At 39.1% G+C, this 27,966-nt stretch overlaps 1 protein-coding gene across 1 annotated transcript in view; it reads right to left on the bottom strand.

Moving 5' to 3' along the window:
* Window positions 1-15,744: 15,744 nt before the first annotated feature.
* BOLL (boule homolog, RNA binding protein) overlaps window positions 15,745-27,966 on the bottom strand; it is an 80,860-nt gene continuing 68,638 nt past the window's right edge. Inside the window, exon 12 of the mRNA XM_067549834.1 lies at window positions 15,745-15,903. Coding sequence (XP_067405935.1) covers window positions 15,745-15,903 — 159 coding nt within the window. The remainder of the gene's footprint in view (window positions 15,904-27,966) is intronic.

Genomic DNA, 27,966 nt, shown 5'->3' with positions numbered 1-27,966 from the left:
TAGAGACGAAAATCATTTCCAGAAAGGAAGTCAGCTTCAAGAGGAAATTGCTTCTGGCATCTCAAAGGGGAGGAAAGTAAATTAAAAGCAGTTTAGACTCTATTTTAGATTTGAGAGTTTGGTTCCTATTTCCTTTCCACAGAAATTTTCTTTCAGATGGAAAAGCATACATGATCATACTGTAATAACATAATTTTCTTGTCAAGAAAGGTGTATATGATTACAGTAAAAATATATTTAAAAAAAATCTAGGTTAATAAAAGACAATTCAACTTTTGTTATACTTTAAAATAAGAAAATCATACTAAAATGCAACTTATGTTACACCAAGTTACACAATATGAATAAAGTATGTGGCCGTTTCCTTCCCATTCTCCGAGTACATTAAATAGTTTGACTTTTTCTTCATCAGACTTACTACAATGATCATACAGCAATGGATTTTCAACACTGCTAATTTCTTAACTAATATGAATATATGCTCCAGTGATTTGCATTTTATTTTGTTTTTTTTCTGTCAGCCCTGCAAATTCAGACTGGGTCTGAAAATTAAGCTGTGTTCTTTCCTGTTTGCACATCACCACCACCTAAATGTGGTGGTACTATGCCAGTAATTGAACTCATTTATAATATACATAAACGAGATCATGGCGATGTACAAACAGGAAAGAATACAGATTTGCTTTCAGAGCCCAGCTTTTTTTTCAGAGCTGCAATTAGACAAAATCATCCTTTTACTTGTAAGCTGAGGACATTTGACCTGGAGTCATTCAGAGAAAACAAAGTAGAGCTTTATAATGCTATTTTTACAGAGTAGAGCTGCCCTATAATCTTACATATAACTTTTAATTTTACTTATAAAAGAAAATATATTTCTTAGTAAGTGATGGTTTTAAATCACATCACACAGCTCTATGAACTTGTAACATACAAGAGCTTTTTACAGTGGAGAGAATGGGATGTGGTGTAGCAACACCATAGAACACAGTGACACAGTAGACCCAGTTCTGTCTTCAGGTGCAGGAACAAAACTCACATTGAAGTAACTGATTCTAATTCTGCCCTAATTTACACCCCAGTGCATGGAGTTGTACCAGGATGCACATCAGAGCAGAATAATTGTCAGTGATTTCAGTGGGAAATGTGTGCATGAAACACAGAGGACAGTATTTGGTTCACTGTGTGGAATTTTATTACATCAGGATAGAAATTTGAAAAGGAGGAGTCTTGTGGAAAGGTCTCATGTATTGTTTTAGCTGAGGTGGCTATGGTGAGACACAAAGAGATGGGCATTTGATTTCGCTGTCAATCGGTATACAATGTCCTAATGAGATGGGGGCAAATAATTTTTTTTTGGTGTGCTGGCAATTCCAAAAAATAGGGGGAAAAGGTTGGTTCAGGCTGGGTCTAACCAAACCCAAAATTTTCTGAAATTTTCAATGAATCAAAAGTCAGAAAATTTTTGTTTTGGGTTGTCATTGAGACAGAGAGAAAGGGGAGGGGAGGGAAAAGCATGAGAATGATCTGATAGCCCAGTAGTTAGGGCATTCACTAGGGAAGAGGTGGGAGGGAAATGCCTAGGTTCCAGTTCCTGCTCCAGTAAAAATTTAAATATTTTTATAGACCAACCCTAGAATATTCTATGATCTGAGGATTTAGGGCATTCACCTGGGTGTGGGGAGATCTGGGTTCAAGTTGCTGCTTTGGAATGGGGATTCAAACCTAGATCTCCCCGTCCCAAGTGAGTGCCCTAATCATTGGGCTAAAGGTTATGAGGGGGCAGCTGCTCCTCCTACTATGGTTTTGGTGTGTGAATATAGCCCCAAAATCAAAAAGAGATATTTTATTAACATCATAATTAACAGTTTTGACATTTCTAAAAGCTTATATTTGTTTTGACCAAAACAATTCACTGAAATCAACATGAATTTGAGACATATTTTGGTTGACCCAAGATTGCATTTTTCATCAAAGATAAATTTGGCTCAAAATTTTTTAACCAGGTTTAATCCTAACCTCTCTTTGGCTGACTACCAAAATATAATGCATTAAATTTATATAGTTTTATCTTCTCTGATTTTATTCCTGTTCCATTGTAGTCTATATAATGTAAATAAATGGTTTGTGCTTTAATTTATAAGTTTACCAGTAATTATAAGTCTAAAAAAGCAATATTGTGTGCATGCAGTGTGCTTCAGGACTCCTGTTGGTCAATGAAGCCGATGGTGGAACCAAAGATTTTTGAGATTCAGAACATACCTCAAGTACTGTATCACAGGACCTTTTAGATCAGACTTCTTTCTGTGACTTTTGAGACTACTCCTTTCAGAACAGACTGAACTGGTTTGAGTTAAGTAAGTCTATAAGGGGTCTTTGAGGAGGAGGACCTCAATCAATCCTACTTAATCGAAGCCAACGGGAAAAAGCAACACTGGCTGTGCATGCTTGAGAATGTTATTCACACAGACATTTTAAATCACTAGTGGGTTGATATGCAATAGACATCTTATTGCAGACTGCACATCTTTTAAAGCTGGATTTATTCTCCCGATTTTCCATTTTGAGATTAGGGAGTGATGGGCACCACATACTGAACTAAAGCAACTTTAAAGCTGTACTAATTTTCTAAAAACTAAACAAACTAATCTTATTACTAACAAGGTTTCAGACAGATCCAAGACAAATGCAACTGACAGGGAAAAGGAGGATAATTCCTAGACCCATAGGCAGAAATATAAGGAATGAGAGAATATTTGGACCAAGCATCTCTCATCATTTATGGTTTGAATGCTCAGGTTTTAACACAACACAGGCACATGAATGCAAAGATTAAGAGATCAGTATTATATCAATCACCATTGACATAAGACATTTAATCAAGTATAAGCATATACAAAATATGCCTTTATGATTCCTATTACTAAGGGTTCAATTAAAGTTGGCTTACTTTAAAAAAACTAGAGAAAAATGAACAACAATAAAAATAATATTGAGAAAAGGATCTCAGAAACTTTGTTGGGCCCAGATTTGACAGTAACTGTTAGTTAGACTGTAAAGTACACTGTATGAAAGATTTACATGAGTTGAATCATACCAGACTGCAAAACTATTTCACCTTAAATTAAATTTCCCTGCTAATTCCCTTTTAGCTTCCAGAAAGACCTCTGTCTCATGATATAGGGAAGATGAGGTCTGCCCAGATCAGGAATCCTAGAATAATGAAGGAGGTAGAAAATGTCAGCACTCTGAAGTGCATGGGTACTTAAATATTCAAATAATTTATATACAGAATTGCTCAGTATTGGCTCTGATCCCCCAGCAACTACTATTCTTTTTAACCTTGTACTAAATCTTTAAACCTTATAGTAAAAAAAATTATTTGCTTTTTCACAAACAGCAAAATAGTTCTTAAGTTTCTATGAAGAACTAATGTCAGTATGTTTTCTTAGTTTAACAAAATCTATGTTTAAAAAACCATACTGACATTAGTTAGTTGTTTCTTCGTAGCAACATTTAAATGTATGTTTAGCTGTTCATGGAAAAAGTTAGGAATTTGTTTAGCATATAGTTTAAAAAGAATATTTCATAAGTAAAGAATGGATATTTACCCTGCAGTAACTGTAGTTTTCTGAGATGATGTAGTCAGTGTGGATCACACTATAGGTGTGCATGCACCTCGTGTATGAATTCAAAATCTTCTGAATAGCAGTGTCTATCAGGGCCATGCATGCACCCTGAGTCTCCTGCAGAGAGGGCATAAAGGATGGAATGGCTGAAACACTCCCTCAGTTCCCTTGCTATTCTAAAGTCCATGATTCTGAAAAGTGGGGATGGGAAGATCATGGGATCCACACTGACCACAACATTTTCAAGAACCAGAGTTACTGTAGGGTAAGTAGCTGTTCTTTCTTCTTTAAGTGTGTCAATGTGGATCTCACTGTAAGTGACTGACAAGTAGTATGATGGGAATGATGTAGCATCAGCTACATCAGTTAAATAGAGATTGGCCTACCACTCTTCCCAACTTGGCATCTTATCTAGTAGTTAAGAGCAGTGCATAATACTTGACAAATGTGAGTGGGTTGCTTCATGTGCCTTGCAGATTTCAGACATCGGCACATTTCAGAAACAAGACAAAGATGTCGACTGGGTTCTGATGGAGAGAGCTTTAATAATTGGTTGGAGAAGTACACCAGCCAGCTGGTAATACAGTGAAATGCAACGTGTAATTCATTTAGATGGTTTTTGCAATTAAATAACCAGGCCTTTGGAGTGGCCAGCTATGGTCACAAATAGATGGCAGCAGTCTAAAGGATTTAATTCTGTCAAGGTAAGATTGCTGAGCTCTGGGCAATCTAGAGTGTAGCTTTTCTGCCCTTGTGTGGAAGGCAGTTGTGGGAAGAATATGGGTAAATTAATACATAAGTTTAAGTGGAACTCAGAAACAGTGAATGAATAGAATAATTTTTGCGTGCGGTCTAAATACCACCTTGTCTTTATGGAATGAAGTATATGGGGGTTCTGCCATGAGTGCCTGAAGATCATTCACTCTTCTGGCAAAGGGATGGCCATCAGAAAAGTTGTTTTGAGGGTCAGATGGTGAATGGAGCACGCCAAGAGATGTTCAAAGGAGGGCTCCATAAACTTGTGAAAGATGAGATTGAGGTCCCAGGCTGGAGTGGATTCTCTGAGGGTATATGTGCTTTAGGCTCTTAAGCAATTTGGATGCTGTCAGATAAGAGAGGACCAAGAGCATCTGTATTGGTGGATAATACGCCGATATTGTTGCTAGATGGACCCTGATTGAGCTAAAAGAAAGTCCACAATGTTTTAACTAAAGCAAATAGTCAAGAATCTTTGGTATCAGATTCTGAACTGAGTCTAGGGCATATTGGGTCACTCATATTGAGAAACATTTCCATTTGGACTTTCTACTCTCTATCATGATTTCTTGAACATGTGGGGAGCAGTTGCTTTCCATGATGCTCAACTAGGCAGCATCAAGGCTGTCAGTTGCAGTGACTTTGGGCCTGGATGGAATACCTAACCCTGATCTTGTGACAAGAAATCTGGGTGGTCCAGGAGCCTGACTGGTAGTTGCGTGGCCATCAGTAACAGGTCTGTCAGCCAGAACACTCTCAGCACAAGCACATAAAGAGCTATGAGAATGAGTGTAGCCTGATCCCATCCCAACCAATCTAGGGATTAGCAGAATCGGTGGGAAGGCCTAGAGGAGGCCTTGGTTCCACTGCAGAATGAAGGCACCTGACAATGATCCCAGGCTTATGCCACCTTTGCAACAGAAATTTGGACTTTTGGCATTGTCCTTGGTGGCAAACAGGATTATCACTAAAGTCCCCCACCATTGGAAGATTGACTTGGAGATGGATTTCTGCAGTTATTGATGACAAACTGCCTGCTTAGGAAGCCTGCCCAGTCATTGCTGACACCTGGTGAGGTGCAGAACTGCCAGGGTTACAGGTGACACCAATTTCACAGCTTGATTGCTTCTCTGAAGAAGGGGGAAGAGTAGGTGTCCCCTTGCTTGTTTATGTAGCGCATAGCAGACATAGGGTTTGTTAATATTTGCACTACCAAATGTCACAGGACAGGGAGGAACATCACACATGCCAGTCTGATGGCTCTTGAGTTGAAGAGACATTTTATATAATTCCATGTCCTCCAGGGACCATGTCTCTTTTATCAGTAGATAGTCCAGGTGGGCTCTCCAGCACATCCCAGAAACATCAGTTACATTGCCCAGGGGACACAAAAGTTCCCTCTTTTTGCATGTTGACAGGATGCAGCCACTAGTGCAGCACTGCTAGGACATGAGGTGACATTAGGACTTTCTTGCTCATCAGAAGCTTTTCAGGGCAGTAAATTGACCTGAGCCAAAGCTGCAGTCTCCTTGGGTGAAGCCTGGCAAGAGGTGTCACATATGTATACACAGATGGAATGTATGGCCCGGTAATGTGGGCCAAACCATTATAGCTCAGTGCGATTTCACCATGTACAGTAATGATTGAAGGTAAAGGAATATGTCTTCTAGCAGGTAAGCCCTCACTGTTATGAAATCTATTCTGGCTCCTATAAACTCTACTGTCAGTGATAGGATAAGTGACCATTTTTTGTAGTTTACCAGGAGGCCCAGAATAACAAACAGAGAGCATAATTGAGGCTGGTCAGAGTTTCCTGATACGATCTGCTTCTGATCAGCAAGTTGACTAGATACAGAGAGAGTGGATGCCCTTTTTCCTCAAGTGCACTGCCACCACCATCAGGCATTTCATAAAGACTCTCAGTGCTGTGGAGAGTATGAAAGGCCATATTTTATACTGGTAATGATTTGGCCTCACCATAAATCTCAGGTATTTCCTGAAGACTGGTTGGATGGCAATGTGGAAGTATGTATCCTGAAAGTTGAGACTGATGAGCCGGTCCTGAGCCTGAATGATGGAGACAAGTGTTACCATCCTGAACCTGAGACAGTATATGTATTTGTACAGTCTCCTGATGTCTAGGATAGGACCAAGACCCCCCTTTCTTCTTTGGAACAAGGAAATATTGGGAGTAGAAACCTCTTCCCTGACTCTTAGATGAAGCAACAAGGACACTTGTTTTTGTAATAAGCTCTTGTGAAAAGGATCCCTGAAGGAGGACAGAAAAAATGATGGGGGAGGTGTAGTGGGCAAGAGTAAGGGGCCAGAAAAGGAATTGGGTGGAGCAGCCATGGGTGACAAAGAATAGCAGGTATTTTTGGCTGTAATCTCTGACCACGCCCAATGGAAGTGGAGAGGAGGCAATTTCTAGGATGGTTTTGACATGACTCTCAACATCCCCATCAAATCTGCTGCCACTGGGAGAGAGCCTGATGCACGATGGAGTAGGAGGATGGCCAGCATCTCCTGGTTTAACAGGATCACTTTCTAGGCATGTGTTCCAGTTGGTGACTGTGGAAATAAGATTATTTTATGTTTTGTGGGGACTGATAAAAGGATGTCTTGTGGCATGGCACTGGAGTGTAAATTCCCAAAGATTTCAACGTTGCCCTTGAATCTATGAATCTGTCTGGTTGCTGAAGAGCTCCATGCTCTTGAAGGGCAAGTCCTCTATTGTTGCATGGACTTCTTTTGGAATTCAAGATGCCTGTAACCAGGAGGCCCGGTACATTGTGACTGCTATGGCCATGTATCAAGCAGCCATTTTGGGCTTGTCCATTGCTGTTTGTAAAGCTGTTTTTGCTACTATATGCTCTTCTTTGATGGTGTATCTGAGCTTCTCCCTATAGTCCTGCCAGTCCCTTGATAGGAAGGTAGGTCACCCTGTCCCATATCATAAAACTGTACTGTCTGTATTTTCAGGGCCAAGTAATAGAGAATTGGATGCAGAACTGGATTGCAAAATTGGATTGCAGAATAATGCAGAATTGGAGGGAGGCTGACAAGTAAGTCTTCAGGAAAAAGAGATCCTGTTTCTCGGGGTCCTTATTTTTTTGACGTCCCCTGGCCTCTTCCTGGACCATGATACCCCAAGTGACTATATTGTGGGATGCATATAAAAATGTTCAAAGCTCTTAGGTGGGACTTGACAGCACTTTTCTACTGGTCTCAAAGTAGGGGGAAGCAAGGCTAGGGTGTGCCACAATTCCTTTGCTGGGTCCAATATATCCTCATTGATTGAAAGAGCAATTCTTGTCAGCACTGTGAAGCTGAGGATACCAAACAGTTTGTGTGTATTTTCTTGGCTCACCTCTGTCTCTATATCATAGATTTCAGCTGTTCATGGTAGTTCTGAAAGTCATTGATGGCTGGTGTTCGGGCTGGAGAAGAGAAGGATTCTTTAGGTGTGGAGGGCAGTTGCAGTGTTTCTCAGGCAATCTTTGCTGCTTCATAAGGAGGGTCCTCCAGTTCCAGACAAGAGGGGCTGGCTTTTGATGTCAATAATGATCCAGACCTCTCCTTTGTGCTGAAACATGTGATGGGACTCCACTCTAGCTGGAGAAGATGGGGAACCCATTGCGCCACTACGACCTTTGTGTTAAATTGTATAGGTAATGGCCAGATTGCAGGTGGCCCATCCACTGCCAGTAATATACTAGTACCCAGTGAGTATGGGGTGCATTCGGAGCTATCGTTTCAATCTACCAGGAGAGGGTTTCCTGCTCAAAACTAAGTACAAGGAGTGGCTTGGAGGCCATAAGGAGAAGTACATCTCTGGGAATGGTGGTGCTGTTGGATATATGTCTGGTGCTGGGTCCAGTGCTGAGAGGAGGGGTGAAGGTGGTTCCTTGAAGGTACACCTCTGTAGTAGGACGAGCTCTTTTGTACTAGGGTAGTCAGTACGAGGGTAGATTTCTGTGTCAACGTCATTGTAGTCTCCCATGCCTTTTTCACAGTCCAGTGCCTTGCTCTCATCCCTCAATATTGTATTTTAGGTCCTCCTTATGGGATGAGCTTGTTGTCCAATCTGAGTTTGCGCTCCGTGTGGGTGTGTTGCTTGTCATCCAAATTGAATGCAGGATCTCTCAGTCCTGGGCTTGGTGCTGATGCATTTGATACACATAATCAGTGCTGATGGGATTAATGCCAAATATCCTGGTACCAGTGTCAGTGGTCTTGGAACCTTTTTAGATTACTTATTTCCACTGGAACTGGTGGTATGGTACTTGGATTCTGGGGCACTTGCTGAATAGTCTCAACTCTAGCTTGGAGGATTTCACTCTCTTTGGGATCATATATGACCTTCATGGATTGTTGTCACACACTGGAGGGTGTAGGTGGTGCAACCTAGTTGTTGGAACAGGAGTTAGGCCAGAGCAGAGCCAGAAAATGGAACTGGAGTCATAGTCAGGAGACAAGCCGATAGTTGGAGGCAGGACTCAGACGTCAGTACAGAACCAGAGTTGTGGTCAGAGCCATGGGGTACAGAGAAAGGTAGAGACTATGGCTGGAGCAGGAACAGGCACAGGTTTGAGCAAAGACCAGTACAGGAAGCAGGTCTGGTTCAGCTGTGGGCATAGAACATATTGAGCAGCTGCTGTTGCTACAAGGCTTAAATGATTATCCGCCTGCTCTTCTGTCCAATCAGAGAGCACAGTCACCTACCTTGAGCTTATTGGGCTCAGTCAAGCTCATTGACTTGCCAGGCAACTGCACCCAGAGCCAGATGAATTCCTGACAATTGCTCCAAGAGATGTAATTTGAGACTCTCATATCTTGATTTTTCAGGTTCAGGTTGAAAAGAAGAAGCAGATGGAACACTTGTCAGGGATTTGTCCTTCCCAGAGGCAGGAAAGACATCTGCTGTGCCCATTGATTAAGGGCATAAAACCATCACATGAAGGACAAGGTTTAAATCTTGTGGATTAGAGTCCACTACTGCCAGCGAGGAAGTTCCTCACCCTACAGTACAGAGGTCTGGTGTGTGGGAGGCGTCTCCCCATCTTATATATATAAATATAATTTTTTTGGGAACAGCCAACAAAAAAGAATAATGAACAAATTAATAATAAGATAAAGACAGGTTCTTCACAAAAAGTTTGTCTGAAGCTCAAAAACAATAGGGGGTTGGACACAGTCCAGGTTCTGTTTCACTGTCATGGGCAGTCAGAGGAAACAGAGGAAGGATAGCAGCTGCTCCACCTTTTATGCCTTTACATGACAGTATGAGGAGGCACAGGATACTTGTTCATCCCTGAAAGATACTGCTATTAAAAAAATTCTGATCTTAGTGGGATCCACACTGACACATACCTGAAGATCATTTTTCAAAGAACAGAATATACCATTTACAAGTTACTTGGTTTGGCAAATTCTACATATTTTGTTCTGAGTCTCATCTCCTTCTGCAATATCCCCTACCCATAATCTCCCTCCTGGTTGTTTGGAGAAACTCTGATAGGCTGCCAAGGGACCCTGAGGGAGGGCAACTTGAACATGGGCCCGTTGAGGGTGGTGGTTTGGGCAGGAAAAATCCTCCTTCGCCACCTGAATGCTATTTTAACCTAACTTCCTAAACAGATAGTGTAATTAATCTAACATATATGAAAGTATGTTACACTCTGCTTAAGTGACAGTAAAGCAGTAGCTTTATTGTACAAATTTACCAATTCATTTTTAAACAATTCTCTGGTATTATGTTTATTTACAATATTCTAGTCTACATGTTCAAAAATAAGTTACATCACGAGCAGTAAATACAGAAAAATTTATTTGAATAAACCTTTTAGTTACAAAAACAGAGTTTTATTAGAAGTTTACAAACTATAGAAACTTGTTTTTCATTACTGCATTTCACACGTACAATTTTAACAAAATTAGATGTTTGTTTTACTATTCTAAATGATAACAGGTTTACTAAAATCTTAAGGTCTATGAATTTATTGTTTAAACATTTATTTCTGCACATCAACAGCACCTTACTGAACAAGGCTGCAGTAACCAGATTAAATACACCTGGAATACATTATCAAAGCAAACATATATCCGATTAGCTAAAATCCTGCACACTAATATAGGACAAAACTTAAACTGTATGTCACGTGCCAGCTTCAGTTTTATCATGCTTCAATTTCCAAAAATTAAAATACTCAGAAACTTTATTATGAACCACATAAGGAGCATTCTGTTTATATTTAATGTATACATTTATTATGAACTGCAGCTAATTTTGATGGAAAGAGGCTATGGTACAAAATAATAGTGGTTCTCTTAAAGCTATCATTTTAAATATATTTTAAAAATATTAATATCTCAAAAGGTCCATGAAGGCCAAAAGAGACCTGTACCTTTCTGCTATGTCTTAAATAAATTATTTTGCATTTACTTTAAAACGAGAGCTACACAGTACAGCTAGCTAAGCATGATAAGTGCTTACCACATTTCAAACTTTTTTTTTGCACAACAGGTTCTAGTTTTCTGATAGGAGTGTACAGATGTATCATTAAGACAATCCTTATAATATTTTGCATTTCTTTAAACAGTGACTTGTTAAATGTTTGTTTTCTTCACTTAAATAGAGAGCTGTCATGAAGTGAAGAAAGCTTTAATCCAGGTGATCTGAAATTACTGCACTACTTTACCTTTAACACATTTCTACAAATCTATCTTACAATAAAGGCGCATCCTTGAAACTTCCAACATTTTAAAACTATGCTAACATACAGGTAAAAAACATTTAAGTAAAGCCATGTGTTCTGTCAGCTTTTACTAAATTGTTATTGGAATGCAGTTCACTAACATAATGGTAAAAGAATTGTGTAGGACACAGAAAATTGTTGTCTTAATGCAACCTATTTTGGTAAATGCATTTTAGAATGTCTTAAATACAAAAAATAATCACATTAATAAGGTAAATTAAATTATTTTATGATGAAACTGAATTTTGTTTGTTCCCAAGGAAAATTAATTTTTAGTGTTAATGCTACTTCTAACATTTCAAAACAGGTATTTACTATCCAATAGAGGAAAATCTACTTAACATTACGACATTCCTTGACATAATGTATACAAATGTTTGGGAGCAATGATAATCATTGACATCACTTCAGATGTAATTTTTCTGTCAGTCAAAATCTATGGTAAATATGATTTTCCACTGTTCCCTAAAAACAAATGTTAACATCAGCACAGCAAATGTTAACACCAGCATTTTGCCACATAACTATCTAGAATACAAATTCAGTCAATATCAGTTGTTAGTGGTCCTGTGAAAGCTAGCTTTCTAGCATACTGAAAATACAAGCTGGGTGGCTAAGTGAGAAAATTAATTTGGCTTCAGAATCAAAGGCTGTGGATAAGGGATATTGAAGAGAAGAAATTAAATCTGACAAGTTTTATCCTGACAAAGAATAGTATGGGTATAGGCAATGATCCTGCAATCTGATTTTGGTAGGACTCCTCCCATGCATATGTGTAGAGCTTCTCAAGTGTCAATGGAGCTCTTCACAGACACAGGATTACATCCACAAAGATTACATTGTAGAATCAGGACCACAGCATGTAGAGGCAACTGTATGACTTCTGTACAAAAGCATGGAATTTCCAAGAACAGGGAGAATGGGATAGAAAAGCATCAAATGGAGAAAAAAATGAATACTAGAAGAAAGCTACTACTGGAAGCGTCAAAATAATGACACTTGAAGAATTTTTTTTAAGAGGGAGTGAAGTAGTTCATTCTTAATGTAAGTTATTTTCTACAAGAGGAACATGCTGAGAGTACAGCTACATATGGGAGTTGAATTTTAATGCAGGTGTGCCCCAACTTTGCCTAATGAAGGTCCCCACTGATCAGCAGCCTGAGGGTTGAACCTAATTTGCATTACAAGGATTAGATTGCAATCATACTAGAGGATTTTAAAGACTAGGAACCTATCCATATTTAGGCACCTGTCTGATCTTCAAAAGTACTGAGCTATCAACAGCTGCAATTGAAGGCAAGGGAAGCTGCTTAGTGCTCAGCACTTCTGAAAATCAACCAAGATCCTAAATATAGATTTAGGATCCTAATTTTAACTTCCTATTTTATTAAAAATCTTGGCCTTAATTTTAAAAAATTGATGCATGGGTTTTGGAGGCTCAAGGTCCCAACTATCAATGATCTGTATCTTGAGCTGTTCTGGGCCACTCAGATCAAGATAGAACATTGATAAGACCTGCAAGTACAATGTCAGCAAACTTCACCTTCATACTGAAGACGAGGGTGGCAGCAGATCTCCTTGTAGAAATCTGTGGGCAGTATTTGACATGCACACTGCAGCTGGGTCATTCTTCTAAGGGAAAAGAGGAGGGAATACAAAAATCCAAGTTCTAAAATTAAATGTAAACGTTAAGACTTAACTTTCACTTTTCAGCACAAGTGTCTTTGGGCCAAATTTTGAAATCCTTACTTAATTTTTATTTAAGAAAACTCCCACTGAAGCAAGTACCTCAGAATTTAATCCTTTGTACTTCAGCCTGGACAATAGGGAAAACAATTTTTTTTTGTTTCCAAACAAATCTCACTTCATATCTACTACAATTTTTTGTTTTTATGAATTCTGAGTCCTCTATATAGTAGCTCACAGTAGCTCATTCCATCATTTTATTTACCTTAGATTTATACTAATTAATGGACATATAATTCCAGGCTGTATTCATTTGACTGAAGAATTAAAACTGGAATATTTTTCAAGTCCAAGAATTGGAGTGTAGTCAAACAAGAACACATTTTAAATCAGTAAATTTTAAAAAAATTCTGAAACTTTAATATACCTGTGCTTTGTACTTGGTTTTTATTTTTCAAATTGGGATTCTTTTAATTGAAGCACAAAAGAAAGAATCAATTTTGCAAGTCTGTATCATAACTCTTTAAATGACATATCAATTCAACCATCTCCTCAAATCAGAAAATTAACTGACACATATAAAAGCAATATACCACTTCGATTTTAAAAAACCCAGTTAATACCACATTTAAAAGCTTGATCTTTAAGTGAGATACTGCACCTGCCTTTGTAGCACTGGGAACGTATTACGTTATTTATAAAATAAAAGCACAGTCACAAAGACTGAGTATGACACATTTTTTTAGAATGGATATTGTGCCATCTTTTATTTCGGCACTACTAATAAAATTAACAGACTAATGTTAGTTATTTCACAGATGATTTTTCCCCTCATGCTTCTGAAGAAAAGAAAACCAAAAGTCAGTAATATAATATCTGTTCCTATAAATGGAAATAACAAACATTTGTGAATATTTGGGCTTTTTAGATACCCTTTACCTGATATACATATCAACAACTGCACAGTATTTGTGCACCTTCAAGCAATTAGATCAAAATACTTCAACTGTAAACAAAAATTGTTGAACATATATTACTGCATAACAAATTTACTTCTTGGACCTTTACAGTTTAAAAAATATTGTAATAAATCACCTTTTAGTAGAACAAAGAACAAACTAAAACTGTGAAGCCTAACAAAGTAGAAAGCATGGGTCAAATGGATATATATGTTGTTTCATGATATTAGAAATAAGGCTGTAATAACAGAACACACGACCTTTCTTGACTACCTTTGCAGATAGAAGATTGCTTACAAAAATATTTACAACTGAGCAAATGCTTCCATATAGATAAAGCAGTTTTAGGATGTGCCAAAATGTCTATATCTATTCAGTTAAATTCTAAAATCTAAACCAAATATAAGAACAACTGCACAGAAGCTCAGTGGTGTAGATTGCCAATGGAGCTATGACAATTTACACAAGCTGAGGATCTGCCCCAGAACAATAAGCTGATATCCTCAAGAGTCCAACAAGTTGTATTTACATTTTGACATAAATTGTTTAAAAACAACAGTTGCTGGGTTATCACAAACATTTTTTACAAGAGATATAAATCATATTTATGTGTGATCTAGCTTTGTTCAACAATGGTGCAAAACTGCTTCAGTCTTGGAGTGAACATGTTACTAAAACAGTAAATAAAATTATATATACTATGGGCCTGACTCTCCTTTCACAGCAATGTCAATCAACTGGAATTAAACTAGTATAAGAGAGAGCAGAATCAGGCCCAGCATAATATAAAAGAAAACCATGGACTGCTAGAGTGGATTTTAAATAAGATGGAATTCTACCTGTATATGTATCTATTACTTCTGTATATAATGCCCACTCTGCAAGACATTCTCCTGGTATAAAACTAAAACAGCATATTGCAAATACAGTTGGAAAGTCACTATCAAGCAGCTCAAAAATTTAAAAAAAACAATTAGAGTTCAAACATTTTACATATATAAGGAAGGTAGAAATAAAGACCTTCACTACTTCATAAACAATAAGCCCTGGCTTACACTTCTATTAAATACAGTAGTCCTGTTTTATTCTGTCAGGAATTTAAATGGAATCCTTAAAAAGGAAGGCAAAGGGGAAAAAAAGGAATAAATTATTAAGTCCTTGCAGTTGAAGAGAAAATCGTATTCCATCTCAACACATGATACAGTCAATCAATGAGTTTTTAAATCTACATAGACAGTAGAAAAATATTAATCCTTAAATCCCAGGTGAAGATTTTCAGTTGTCTTAAAATACAGTATTAAGTAAATTATTGCTCATTTTCTACAGGTAAAAATCGTATCATAAACATGAATGTGTTCTTTACTGTATTTAAGAACAGTGTCAGCCTCAGATAAAGGTACAGAATTATAAACAAATGGTCCAAATTTTATTTTTTAAAATACTTATCACAAAGTAACTAAAACTTTGTTACACCTAAGCAACAACAAATAAAGTCACACAACCTATACATGACATGAAAAAATATAGTTATGTTAAAATACCAATATGTAAAATAAAATAATTGGTATCCAAATCAAGTATATGCTGTCAGTCTACAAGAAAATGGCTCAAATATTGAAAATGTCTGTTGTAATCTATCTGATATAAAAATGAATTTTAGGGTTTTCCTGTAATACAAATGTGCTGTTTTTCAAAACACTTTAATAAATAGTGCATATACAATAGTCTGTATATCACAAATTACAAGTCTGTCACTTAAATGTGTATCAATTGATAAAGGAAACCATGATTTTATCTTGCATATCCTGTGTTTGCTGATATGAACTGCAAGATTTCTTTTTATTCCTTTTACAAAAAGCAAGGGCATTTTAACTTAGGCATACTTAGTAAATGTTGAAAGTTACAAAATTACATACCCTCCATGTGCTAGACATATTAGCATGGGAAACATCTAAGATTCTATTTAACTGAGTCTGTAGAGGAAGGTGGAGTGAGAATTGTATCTTCCATTCTGTAATCTTTCCTAGGATGAAAGTGAGGGCTTCGTGTATATCGAGGTTTCAAACTCACAGATGAAGGATGAGAAAAATTTCTTCTCACAGAATGTAATCTTGGTTCCTAAAAAGAGGGAAAAAATACTGTTGTCTTTTCTCTGCATATTTAAAAATGGTGTTTTATTTACTATATTAAATATGTAGGGGGAAAGAGCCATCTGTCTGAACACTGGTGAGCATCTTCAGTTTGGAGGATTAGGACTGTAGGTAGTTGCAAGATTTACACATATGGATTGTCCCACTGAAGTCAATGATATATTCAAAGTGACTACTCACTTGCTTAAAGTTAAACACATGCATAAGTCTTTGCAAGATCAGGACTTTGATGTATTTGAGTAATTTCTTCAACAAGTAGATAGACAACAGAGGAAAAATACCTTGTAAATCTCCCATTTATCCCTCTTACTGCATAATTTCATGGTTCAAATACTGTTCTTATAATATATGTACAGTAACTACTGATCTCAGCCTCTTGCAGGGCTCCCTCAAATCACTTGGGACTAGATCAGAAACTGTATGAATACAGAACTTCCACTGATATCCATGCAGAATTAGAGATGCAAGGCTAGATTTTCAATTGGTGTAAATCAGCACAGCTTCATTGACTTCCATGGAATGACACGATTTACACCAGCTGAGGATCTGTCCAACAACTCGGTTTAAGCATCCTTACCACATCACACTAACACTATCTGTTTAAAAATAAAATAAAGTTTTACATTTTTAAATTCATTGAATCCATTTAAATGACTTCATGTCTAGCACCTTTCATGCCAAGGCACTTTACAAACAAACTCACAAGGATCTCAACTGCAGTGCAGCTTAGCAGCATATAGCATGATTTAACAACAGTTTAGGATAGGTAGTGAAAAATACCATATTCAATTGAAACTGTAAGGGGAAATGTACGTAAGCACAATATTACCATCTAAATTGGAATTTTAGCCACAACACTAAGATTCACACATCCATACTTGTGATCAGTGCCATGGGATACTTAATGACCAACAGTATTCAGTTAATTGATTTACAGCTTTTCCAAAAGCTAAAATGTCCACCTGCCTAAGCTTTCCCCCGTGGGCTCTACCCCCCACATGCTAGGGTATCATACTTCAATGTATGTACCTACGTGTTCTTGGAGGTGTCTCATCCAGTGGTGGCTCAGCCTGACAATACTTAGCTTGCAGGCCATAATAGAGTAAACAGTGGGGCAAGTCCTCCAAGTTATACTGGTGCAACACTGATATTAGTGGGACTGCACTGGTGTAACTAAGAAGAGAATTTGCACTTATTTTTATTATACTTGTATTGTTGAATGGTGTAATATTTTACTTCTTGATCAAGTATGATACAATAAGCATATAGTAATAATAAAAACATATGTTGCTTTTGCTGTGGTAGTGCTTCCATAGATCTCAAAGTACTTTACAAGGTTGGCTGAATGTCACTAGCCCCGTTTGACCTATAGAATAACCAAAGTACAGAGTCATATAAGAATGGCCATACTGGTTCAGAACAATGATTCATCTAGCCCACTATCCTGTATTCTGACAGTGGCCAGTGCCAGACGCTTCAGAAGGAATGAACAGAAACTGGGCAGTTTTGAGTGATCCATCTCCTTTCATCCACTACCAGCTTTTGGCAGTTTAGGAACACTCCAAGCAAGGGATTGTGTCCCTGACTGTTTTGGCTAATAGCCATTGGTGGACCTATCCTCTTTGAACTTATCTAATTCTCTTCTAAACCCAATTATACTTCTGGCCTTCACAACATCCTCTGGCAACAAGTTCCACAGTTTGTGCATTGTGTGAGGAAGTACTTCCTTTTTGTTTGTTTTAAACCTGCTGCCTATTAATTTCATTGGGTGATCCCCTACTTTTTATATTATGTGAAAGGGGAAGCAACATTTTCACTTTCTCCATACCATTCATGATTTTACACATCTCTAACATATCGCCTCTTAGTCATCTCTTTTCTAAAATGAACAGTCCCAGTCTTTTTAATCTCTCCTTGTATGGAAGCTGTTCCATACCCCTAATAATTTTTGTTGCTTTTTTTTCTGTATCTTTCCCACCTCTAATATATCGTTTTTGAGATGGGACAACCAGAATTGCATGCAGTATTCAAGGTGTAGGTGTACCATGGATCTATACAGCTGGCATTGTGATATTTTTCTGTTTTATTATTTATATCTTTCCTAATGCTTCCTAGCCTTCTGCTAGCTTTTTGACTGCCATTGCACACTGAGTAGATGTTTTTAGAGAAATATCCATAATGACTACAAGACTCTTTCTTGTGTGGTAAGAGTTAATTTAGACCCTATCAATTTATGTGTATAGTTGGGATTATGTTTTCCAGTGTGCATTACTTTGCATTTATCAACTTTGAATTTCATCTACCATTTTGTTGCCCTAGTCACCCAGTTTTGTGAAATCCCTTGGTAACTCTTTGCAGCCAGGACTTTGGACTTAACTATCTTGAGTAGTTTTGTATAATCTGCAAATTTTGCCACTTCATTGTTGATCCCCTTTCCAGATCATTTATGAATATGTTGAACAGTGCAGGTACAAGTACAGATTTTTGGGGGACTTCACTATTTACCACTTTCCATTGTGAAAACTGATAATTTATTCCTACCCTTTGTTTCCTATCTTTTAACCAATTACTGATCCATGAAAGTACTCTTATCCCATGACTGCTTGCTTTGCTTAAAAATCTTTGATGAGGGCCCTTGTCAAAGACTTCTGAAAGTCAAAGTACACTATATCGACTGGATCACCCTTGTCAACATGCTTTTTGATACCCTCAAAGTATTCTAACAGATTGGTGAGGCATGACTCTTCCCCAACATATCACATTTATCTATGTGTCTGCTAAATCTCATCTTTACTGTAGTTTCAAACAATTTTCCTGGTATTGAATCACTTCAGTAATTACTTCAGATTTAGTGGCCTTTAAATGCCAAGATCACCTCTGGAGCCTTTTTTAAAAATTGGCATTACATTAGCTACCCTCCAGTCATATGGTACAGAGGATGATTTAAGTGATGGGCTACATAACACAATTAATAGTGCTGCAATTTCATATTTGAGTTCCTTCAGATGCTTGGGTGAATACCATTTGGTCCTGGTGACATATTACTGCTTAATTTATCAATTTTGTTCCAAAACCGCCTCTGATACTGATAACTCAACCTGTGACAGTTCCTTAAAACTGTTACTTAAAAAGAATGGTTTGGCTATGGTGATCTTCCCCACATCCTCAGCAGTGAAGAATGGTACAAAGAATTCATTTAGCTTCTCCGCAACAGCCTTGTCTTTTTTGTGTATTCCATCAGCACCTTGATTGTCCAGTGGCACCAATGACTGTTTGGCAGGCTTCCTGTTTAGTAATGTGACGGGGTGTATTCCTCACCCTGAAAGAGCTGAATTAGATGAGGGGGGTCCATTTAGTCAATTAAGATGCAAACTGGGAAAATGTGGAGGGTGCTAACTAGAAGGAAGCTCACCTGTGAGGGAACAGGTGGGGCTTCTATAAAGCCAGGAGGCTGGCAGCAGTATGGGAGGTGGCAGGGAGGAAACCTTCAGTTTCTCTCCCTGAGGTAAGGGAGAAGGAAGGGAGATGGGACCCCCCTAAGAAAAGGGATAGGAACCCATGAGGAAGGATTTACCTAGTAGACCTAAGAGAGAGAGGGCTGACTAGAAAGACTGATGAAGGAGAAGCTTAAAGAAGCACGGTAGGAAATAGTCCAGGAAAAAGAGCTGTACGGTTGATGAAGTCCCAGATCTTAACTAGTTGCTTGAGGGCCCTGGACTGGAACCCAGGGTAGAGGGCAGGCCTGGGTTCTCCTACCAACCCCTGCAGAGCGGTTATTGCTAGGGGCAATAAATGAGAAGACTATCTGAGTCATTGTGAGAGTGATATAGTCAGGGCAGCTAGTGTGAGGACTGCCTGATGCTGCTTGTGCAGAGAGACTTAGAAAGACACCCCTGAAAGGGGAAATGACAGTGTGACCTGGCCAGAGGACCAAGTCACGAAGTGGCCATACCGTGATTCTGTGAGCAGGAGGAGAGCAGCAACTGAGCGGAACTAATCCCCAGAATCGCCAGGAGGTGCCACCCAGCAGTAAGTAGAGCGCCTATGACAAGCAGTCCTAAAAATGTCCTGTCTAAGATTGTACACTGAGTCTGAGTTGGGAACAGAGCATAGGTCTTCTGACTCATAGCCCTATAAGTAATCTGCAAAATCACAGGTGCCTTCACTTTAAAAAAACACTATTACAGCCACATAGTACATAGATACAAGGAATCCTATGAAGTCAATGATGGATGTAAATAAGATTAAAGTACATGAATGCCATAGTTATGACTGAGGAGACATTTTTTCTAAGCACTTGTTTTCATACTTATCTCTTTCTGAAAAAAATACATTTAGGATGAAATTACTGTTTTTTGTTCTTAACCCAAAGAAGAATTTTCTTCAAAACTTTAGTGTATCTCTGTTCAGAAGCTTTGAGATTTAAGTGGTAATGTCAATAAAATTAACATGTTTGTCTGCAAATTTACACATATTCAGAAGACTTCTGCTATCATTTTTCAGGGAAAGTTTTGTTAAGGTCTTTCCAATTCTGGATGCATTTGCCAACTTTAAGTTTTCATCACCTAAAAAAAAAATTGAATTGATTTCTACATGCTTCCCTTGTTTTGTATATCTAGCTGTAACTTAAAAGCCAAGTCACATTTTAAAAATATCAGTATGCTAGGTTTAAAGTTATAACCGCATGAAATTAGCCAACTGAGCAATGAATGGGTACAAACACAAAGCCATCTGAAAAAATATCAGGATGGTTCAAAATTTCAGTGAGTGGTTCTGGGAAGCCTTGATTAAGGTACACTAGATTCAGTAGTCATTGGTGAAGGACACCTGGGTTAAGAACTAGCTACATTGATGGCTCAAAGTTAAGGACAGCAGCATTCAGGCTATGTAAATGTCTTAATCTAGATCAATTTGGTTTAACGAGTTGCAATGACAATATTTTTTGAAAGACAAAACTCAAGAACAAGGATTTTCCATGCAAAACCCCCCCACCATTAATGCAATGTTAAGGATGGAGAAATTAATGTTTAGAAGTTGGAAATGCAAAGTGAAAGTTGAATGCTCAAACCCTAATTTTGCCCCTTTGTTCTTATGCTTTAAAATACGGTCTCTCTTCACATCATTTTATATTATTTGTAAAATATTTCAGACAAAACTCAAAACTTGTATTGTGTTGAACTGTTTTCCCCATTCTTGTATACTTGAACTAATTTTAATTCATAATCAAGTATATCTGTTGAATTAGGAACAAATTTTGAGAGCTGATGATCGCCTTCAATGGGAGTAACTGGTGTTCAGCATTAAGACATTTTATATGCCAGTTCCTTTTGCTCAAATATATATTTTAATAACTTCCCCAAACTCAGTAACTAGCAAAATATTTTTCTTTCTTTCACACATTGTAAACCTTTAAACAGCACTTTCATGTATAGAATTATATTAACAGAATATATTACACTCAAGACCTATGTTGAAAGAACATTTTTAAGATTGCAAAGTCAAGCACTTGAAGGCTAAAAAATGCAAAACTACTTTGCAAACTTAAATCAGTCCTTTTGTGCATATGTATTACCAGACAGTCTTTAATTAGATGATCATTAGAGCTGGCCAGAGAACAACAATTTGGTTTTGTAGTAACTTTTTGAAGTTTCAAAATTTTGTTTTTGTTCAACACTGAAATGGAAGTTTTGTGAAATGGAATTGTGTAGAAACATCTTTTTTCAAATATATAAAAGGACAAGTTTTTTATTTGGGTGTCCCCCATCCTCACCACAGAGTCCATCCAGAGCCTCAGAAACCTTACAATTGAAAACTTCACTGAAATAAATTAATTTCCATGAAACATTTTGGCTTCAATTAAAAAATATTTTTGACCAAAAAAAAAAAGTTTAGTTGAAATGTTCCAACCAGCTCTAATGTCCACATACTATTTTTATCATAGAGCCATATCATTCAGTGCCCAGAATTGCCTCTACTTACATAATGAGCAGATATCAAATATTTTGTTTTTCTCCTTGCTTAATGTGTGGATCCATGCCTTATTTACTGCACACTATCCAAACCATTATCTGAAGAAAGAATTATTAATTTCCTCATGTACTTTTCTATGGTGTTCTTCACTATAGTATCTAAGTCTGAAATACTATAAATTAATTTTCACAATATATCTTTGAGATGAGGGAGTATTATCCACTTATCCATTATCAATTTACACCTGCACAATTCATCAGCAGGTTTGGAACCTTTTGTTCTACCACTCAGGCCTCTGCCACTTGAGCTAACTGAGTAACTGATAGCAGTAGTGGTGTTATCCTATATGTGGACCAGCAGTAGAGGAGGAAGGGACACTCTGCTAGTGGGTTTCACAGATATTTGCTAATAGCAAAGGAACAGTGAGACTCAGGAAGCCTGGGTTCCATTCCAGACTACGGCAGGGAGTTTATCCAGTAGGCAAAGGCTCTTCTGCACATTTTCCCCAATCTTGATCCCTTCTGTTACGTCCCTTTGAACCTGACCTTATCCCAGTCCCATCTCTTCCCCACCCCAGCCTCCTCACTCAAATCCCTTTCTCCTGACCCAGCCAGTCCCAGTCTTCACTCCCCTCAATATTCTCATCCCACACCCATCTCCTTGCCCAGGAAGCCCTTGTCTCCCCTGCATCATCCTTGTATCCCCTTGTTCAGTCCCAGACTCCCAATCACCTTGCCCAGTCATTCCTAGTTTCTTCCTAACTCCCCTGGATCCTTATCCCTACTCTTTTTTGTCCAGATAGTCCAAATTCCCCCCTCACAGCTCCTCATCTGATCTGTCTCTCAAACCTCACTCTGGCCTCCTGTGTACCCCATCATCCACATTTCGATCTCCACTGGCTCCCAGTCTTGGACTCCTCCTCCAGTCTCAGTATCATTGTTCGTCCCAGGCTCTTTGCTCAGGCAGTCTCCGTTTTGCCCCAAAGCCCTGGCTCTCTGTTATATCCGTTTCCCCTCCTGTTTCACCTCCTTCTCCCCAACCCACTAGTTTTCAAGTCCAGTCTCCCCATCCAGCTTTTCATCCATTTCAGTTTCTTCCTCACCTTCTGGCTCCCAGTCACTGCCCTCATTTCTAGCTCAGTCTCCTTGCCCAGACAGTCCCAGTCCCTTCCCACCCCAATTCCCAGTCTCTCCCTACTTCCACTTCTCACTCTCCAGTCCCCACTTTTCCCCCCTCACCTCCAGGCTCCTTGTCCCAATCTACATTCCCCCACTCCAGCTTTTTTTCTCCACGCTGTCGGGACCCAGCAGGGGATAAATGGGATCTCAGAGCAGCGTCTCCCTGCTCTATGTTCAGTGCCCGGACCCAGACCTAGCACAGCTCACAGCAACCCACAGCTGCAATTGGGGAAAGTTGTATTCAAACCCAGGTTGGAGCATGCTCAATATGGACAGAATCTTTGGGGAATTTGGTCTCTAAAATCTAAGTCTCTACTGAGCATGTGTGAAAGCGCAATTTTTCAAAGATTTGTAACTAGTCCAAATTTTTGGGTGGATTTTCACAGGATGGCAAAAGGCACATTCTTGATACACAAGCCACTCCTTGTGCCAAATTTTAAGTCCCTGTTCCAAAGCAAGATGGGCACTAAAGTTTTTAAAGAAAAGGTCACCATAATTGTTTCATCATGGGCCAAATCACATATTCTCTAGACACAGTCCGTTTTGGGGGACATTTTTCAAAAAAGTTCAGCCTGATGCAGACACTCAGCATGGAAAATTTCAGCTCAAATGGTTAAATCCTGGCAAAGTTACAATTAACTAAACACAGGGTCTTATAATGGGAAGTATCAGGCAATCTTAAGAACAGGGTTCTGTACAGCCCTGCTGTAGTTGATATTTATTTAAATTTTTTGTTTGGCCATTTCTTAAATAGAAGCCTATTTTTTCATTTTTTCTGTGTATCCTATCCTAAATCTGTCTTTAAAAACTCAAAATCATACCTTCTGAGCACTGGATTTAAAACAAAAAAAAAACAAAACAAAAAACTCCCTCTTTTTGGACAGGTTTGCTGTCTTTATTCATGCTGAACAGTATTTTACTCTATGAATAGTCCCACAGAAATCAATGCAACTGCTTGTCAAGTAAGATGCTATCCCATGTGTAACAAAATCTGGTTTTTAACAAGAGAGTTTATGCATAGAATTTCAACTTTCATGATATTGCTATGAAAACTTTTCCAACTAGAAAATTACAAGTGAAAGAAATCAGTTTCCAATTTATCAGGTGACATAAAACTGTTAGTTTATTATATTAAGTAGGGACAATATATTTACAACAGGATGAATTGCCATTTTTAGGACTGTAATAATTGAAGAAAATATTTTGTAATTGAATTCTAAATTGCTACATGCAAACTCATTTTCACTATTCTATGCTGTTACTTTTCATCTGTGTGTGTGTACACCTGAGGTATCTTGCATATAAATAGAGTTTCTGATGGTAAATTTTAACCAATAAAGCCATATTAATGCAATTTTTCACAGTTCAGACATTTGAAAGTAAACATAGCTAACCAATTTTAGCTATTCTGAAATTTCAACTCCCACACATACCGAATTTATCTCAGATTATGGCCCCATATTTATTGTTGAGATGTTAAAAAATTAATCAACAGATAGAGGGATTTGAAAAATTGTTTTTTATCTTGCACCTTTTTCTATGTTAAGTGTGAGAGCATTCTCTGAGTTGAAAATAACTGAGAAAAAGTGTAAACTATTTTTAATTTAGACATTTTAGATATTTTTTAACATAACATATGTCTTGAAAATCTGCAAAAAGTAAATACAGATTTTCAGACAAAATAAACACTGGACCCTCTACACATAAACAAGTCCCATTGTCTGACACTAGTAAAGCAATACACAGTATTACAAGATGTTGTACATATGTGTATTTAAAGTTGAAGAAAAACTATATAATGTATTTTTCTGAAAAAGAGTTTATACCTGCATGATTACCTGCTATCACAATTCATATAGACACAAGGGAGAATTAGGATGCAATTTTTCCTTTGATATTTAATGATTTTTGAGTGCTTAGTTGTCATTCTATTAAGTTTTTCTATGTAAAAAAATCTTAGTTTTAAAAGAAAAAAGATTTAAAAAAACCCCCAGCTTCCTTGTCACAATAAAGAGGATGGTTCTGATCTTGCAACTGAATATATACTTCCAGAGCATGAAATAATGCTAAAATCTAGAGATGGGCACCCAAAATAGGATGGAAAGGGAAGAGACAGAGTGAATGCTAATAAAGCAAAAGAGAGACCTGATGTCAGAAAGTTTTAAATATGCAGAATAATTTGGCAGTCAAAATGGCTCCATTTAAAATTTTCAACTTAAAGACAAGGTTTCAAAAATAAAAAATATTAAAATACTGAAAAAATCAATTACTTGTAGGAAAAATACCTTAACCATGCACAGAAGCCTGGGAAGTTGGACTAGAAAGAAAATACTGGTGGATGAAAAATATTCAAGACTCTCTGTCTCAGGGACGAATAATATTGGCTGCATAAAATTTGTTTTATAAAAATGAACACTGATACCGATTAATAAAGGAATTGACACAAACATGCAGCAGGTAACTAGAGAATCTTGCAGATTGGTCTGGTTGTATTTCAGCACATTTGACACCTAACCACTTTGCAACTTTCAGGCATTGCAAAGAATGAACTGACCCTAAGTATCACAATGGGTAGCCGCTAGCTGGTTCGTTGAAGATGGATGTTGGCCACGTGGGGGAGGACTGGACAAGAAAATCAGTACAGCTGGACTAGAGCTGCCCAAATGGCTTAATAATGAATGCTCCAGGTCTGTCAAGTAAAGAAAGAAAAGACACAGATCAGAAAAACTGGAGGGAAAAACTAAGCTGAAATGAGAGCAGACTACAAATACAGAAAAAGAATAGATGGTAAGGAAGGTACAGAGAGACGGAAAACATTTCCCTGAACCACCACATATTAATATGAAAGACATCAAAATTAGTTAGTGGAGTTCAAACAATATTTCTGTTTAACAGATTGAGATAAGCCGATTGTATGGAGAGACAGAACCCAGAAAACAAGGTTACTTACCAGTAACTGTTGTTCTTCGAGATGTGTTGCTCATATTCATTCCAATATAGGTGAGTGCGCGCCCCGTGCACGAGCCTCCGGAAGCTTTTCTGCCCCTAGCAACCCCCTGCGGGTCGGCTCCTGCGCCCCCTGGAGTGCCGCGCTCATGTCGCGGTATATAGGGACCCTGCCGACCCCGTGGCCCCCAGTCCCTTCTTTCTGCCGACTCCGACAGCGGGGATGGAGGGTGGGTTTGGAATGAATATGAGCAACACATCTCGAAGAACAACAGTTACTGGTAAGTAACCTTGTTTTCTCTCTTCGAGTGATTGCTCATATGCATTCCAATATAGGTGATTATGTAGCCATACCTTGGAGGCGAGTAGGAGTCACTGTCGAGTAGCCCTTCTTAGGATAGCTCTGCCGACAACCGCGTCCTCTCTTGCCTGTTGCACGATGGCGTAATGAGAGGAGAAGGTATGGACTGATGACCAGGTCGCTGCCCTGCAGATGTCCATCAGTGGCACCCGCTCCAGGAAGGCTGCTGACGAGGCCTGGGCTCTGGTCGAGTGTGCCGTCACAGTTCCGGGAAGCGGCACCTTCGCCTGATCGTAACAGGTACGTATACAGGCGGTGATCCATGCAGAGATGCGTTGCGAAGAGACAGGTAAGCCCTTCATTCTGTCCGCGACAGCGACGAACAGTTGGGTTGACCTCCTGAATGGCCTTGTATGATTGATATAATAGGCCAGGGCCCTCCTGACGTCCAGGGAATGCCATCTCTGCTCTGCCTCCGATCCGTGTGGTTTGGGAAAGAACACGGGGAGGAAAATGTCTTGGTTACAGTGAAACTGAGACACCACCTTAGGTAAGAATGCTGGGTGGGGTCTCAGCCTCACTTTGTCTTTATAGAAGACAGTATAAGGGGGCTCCGAGGTCAAAGCTCTCAACTCGGAGACCCGTCTAGCCGATGTAATGGCTACTAGGAAGGCCACCTTCCAGGAAAGGACTAGCAAAGGGCATGTAGCCATGGGCTCAAATGGGTGTCCTGTTAACATGGAGAGAACCAAGTTCAGGTCCCAGAGAGGTACCGGGTCACGGACCTGCGGATATAATCTCTCTATCCCTTTCAGGAACCTACAGGACATAGGATGAGAGAAGATAGACCTCCCTTCCATCGGCTGGTGGAAGGCCGAGATGGCCGCCAGGTGTACCCTCAGGGAGGCTAGTGCAAGGCCCTGCATCTTTAAGTGTAGGAGGTACTCTAGGATTGCCTGTATGGGCGATGAGTTGGGTAAGATCCCCCGGGATTCCGCCCAAAAGGTAAAGCGCTTCCATTTAGCCTTATACAGCACCTGAGTGGAAGGCTTCCTGCTCCCTAGCAGAACCTGCTGTACTTGTGTTGAGCAGGCTCTCTCTCCCTCTGTTAACCACATAGCCTCCATGCAGTCAGGTGGAGGGAGTCCAGGTCCGGGTGTAGAAGACGGCCCCGGTCCTGGGAGAGGAGGTCGTAACGCCTCGGAAGCGGTATTGGCTCGGCAATGGACATGTCCAATAGCATACTGAACCAGTGTTGCCGGGGCCAGGCTGGTGCAATGAGGATAACATTCGCTCTGTCTCTCTTGACTTTCAAGAGCACTCTGGGGAGTAATGGGATGGGGGGAAACGCATACATTAGGGGCCCCGTCCAGTCTATTAGGAAGGCGTTCGAGAGGGAGCCCTGCTCGTGTCCCCGGAATGAGCAGAACCTTGGGCACTTCTTGTTCCACGCAGAGGCGAACAGGTCTAGTTGGGGAGTCCCCCACTTGTGGAAGAGAAAAGACGCCACCTCCTCGTGGAGCGACCAATCGTGGCGGGGTAAGAACGACCTGCTGAGGCAGTCTGCCTCGTCGTTCCTGACCCCTGGGAGGTGAGAGGCAGAGAGGTGAAAATCGTGCCTCACCGCAAGGTCCCA

This window comes from Emydura macquarii, unplaced genomic scaffold (assembly GCF_026122565.2).
Source record: "Emydura macquarii macquarii isolate MOO-44397 ecotype Brisbane River unplaced genomic scaffold, CSIRO-AGI_Emac_v2 contig_1253, whole genome shotgun sequence".
In the NCBI taxonomy this organism is placed as follows: domain Eukaryota; kingdom Metazoa; phylum Chordata; order Testudines; family Chelidae; genus Emydura; species Emydura macquarii.
Note: the sequence above shows the minus strand (reverse complement) of the source record. Positions and strands in the feature narration are given on the sequence as shown.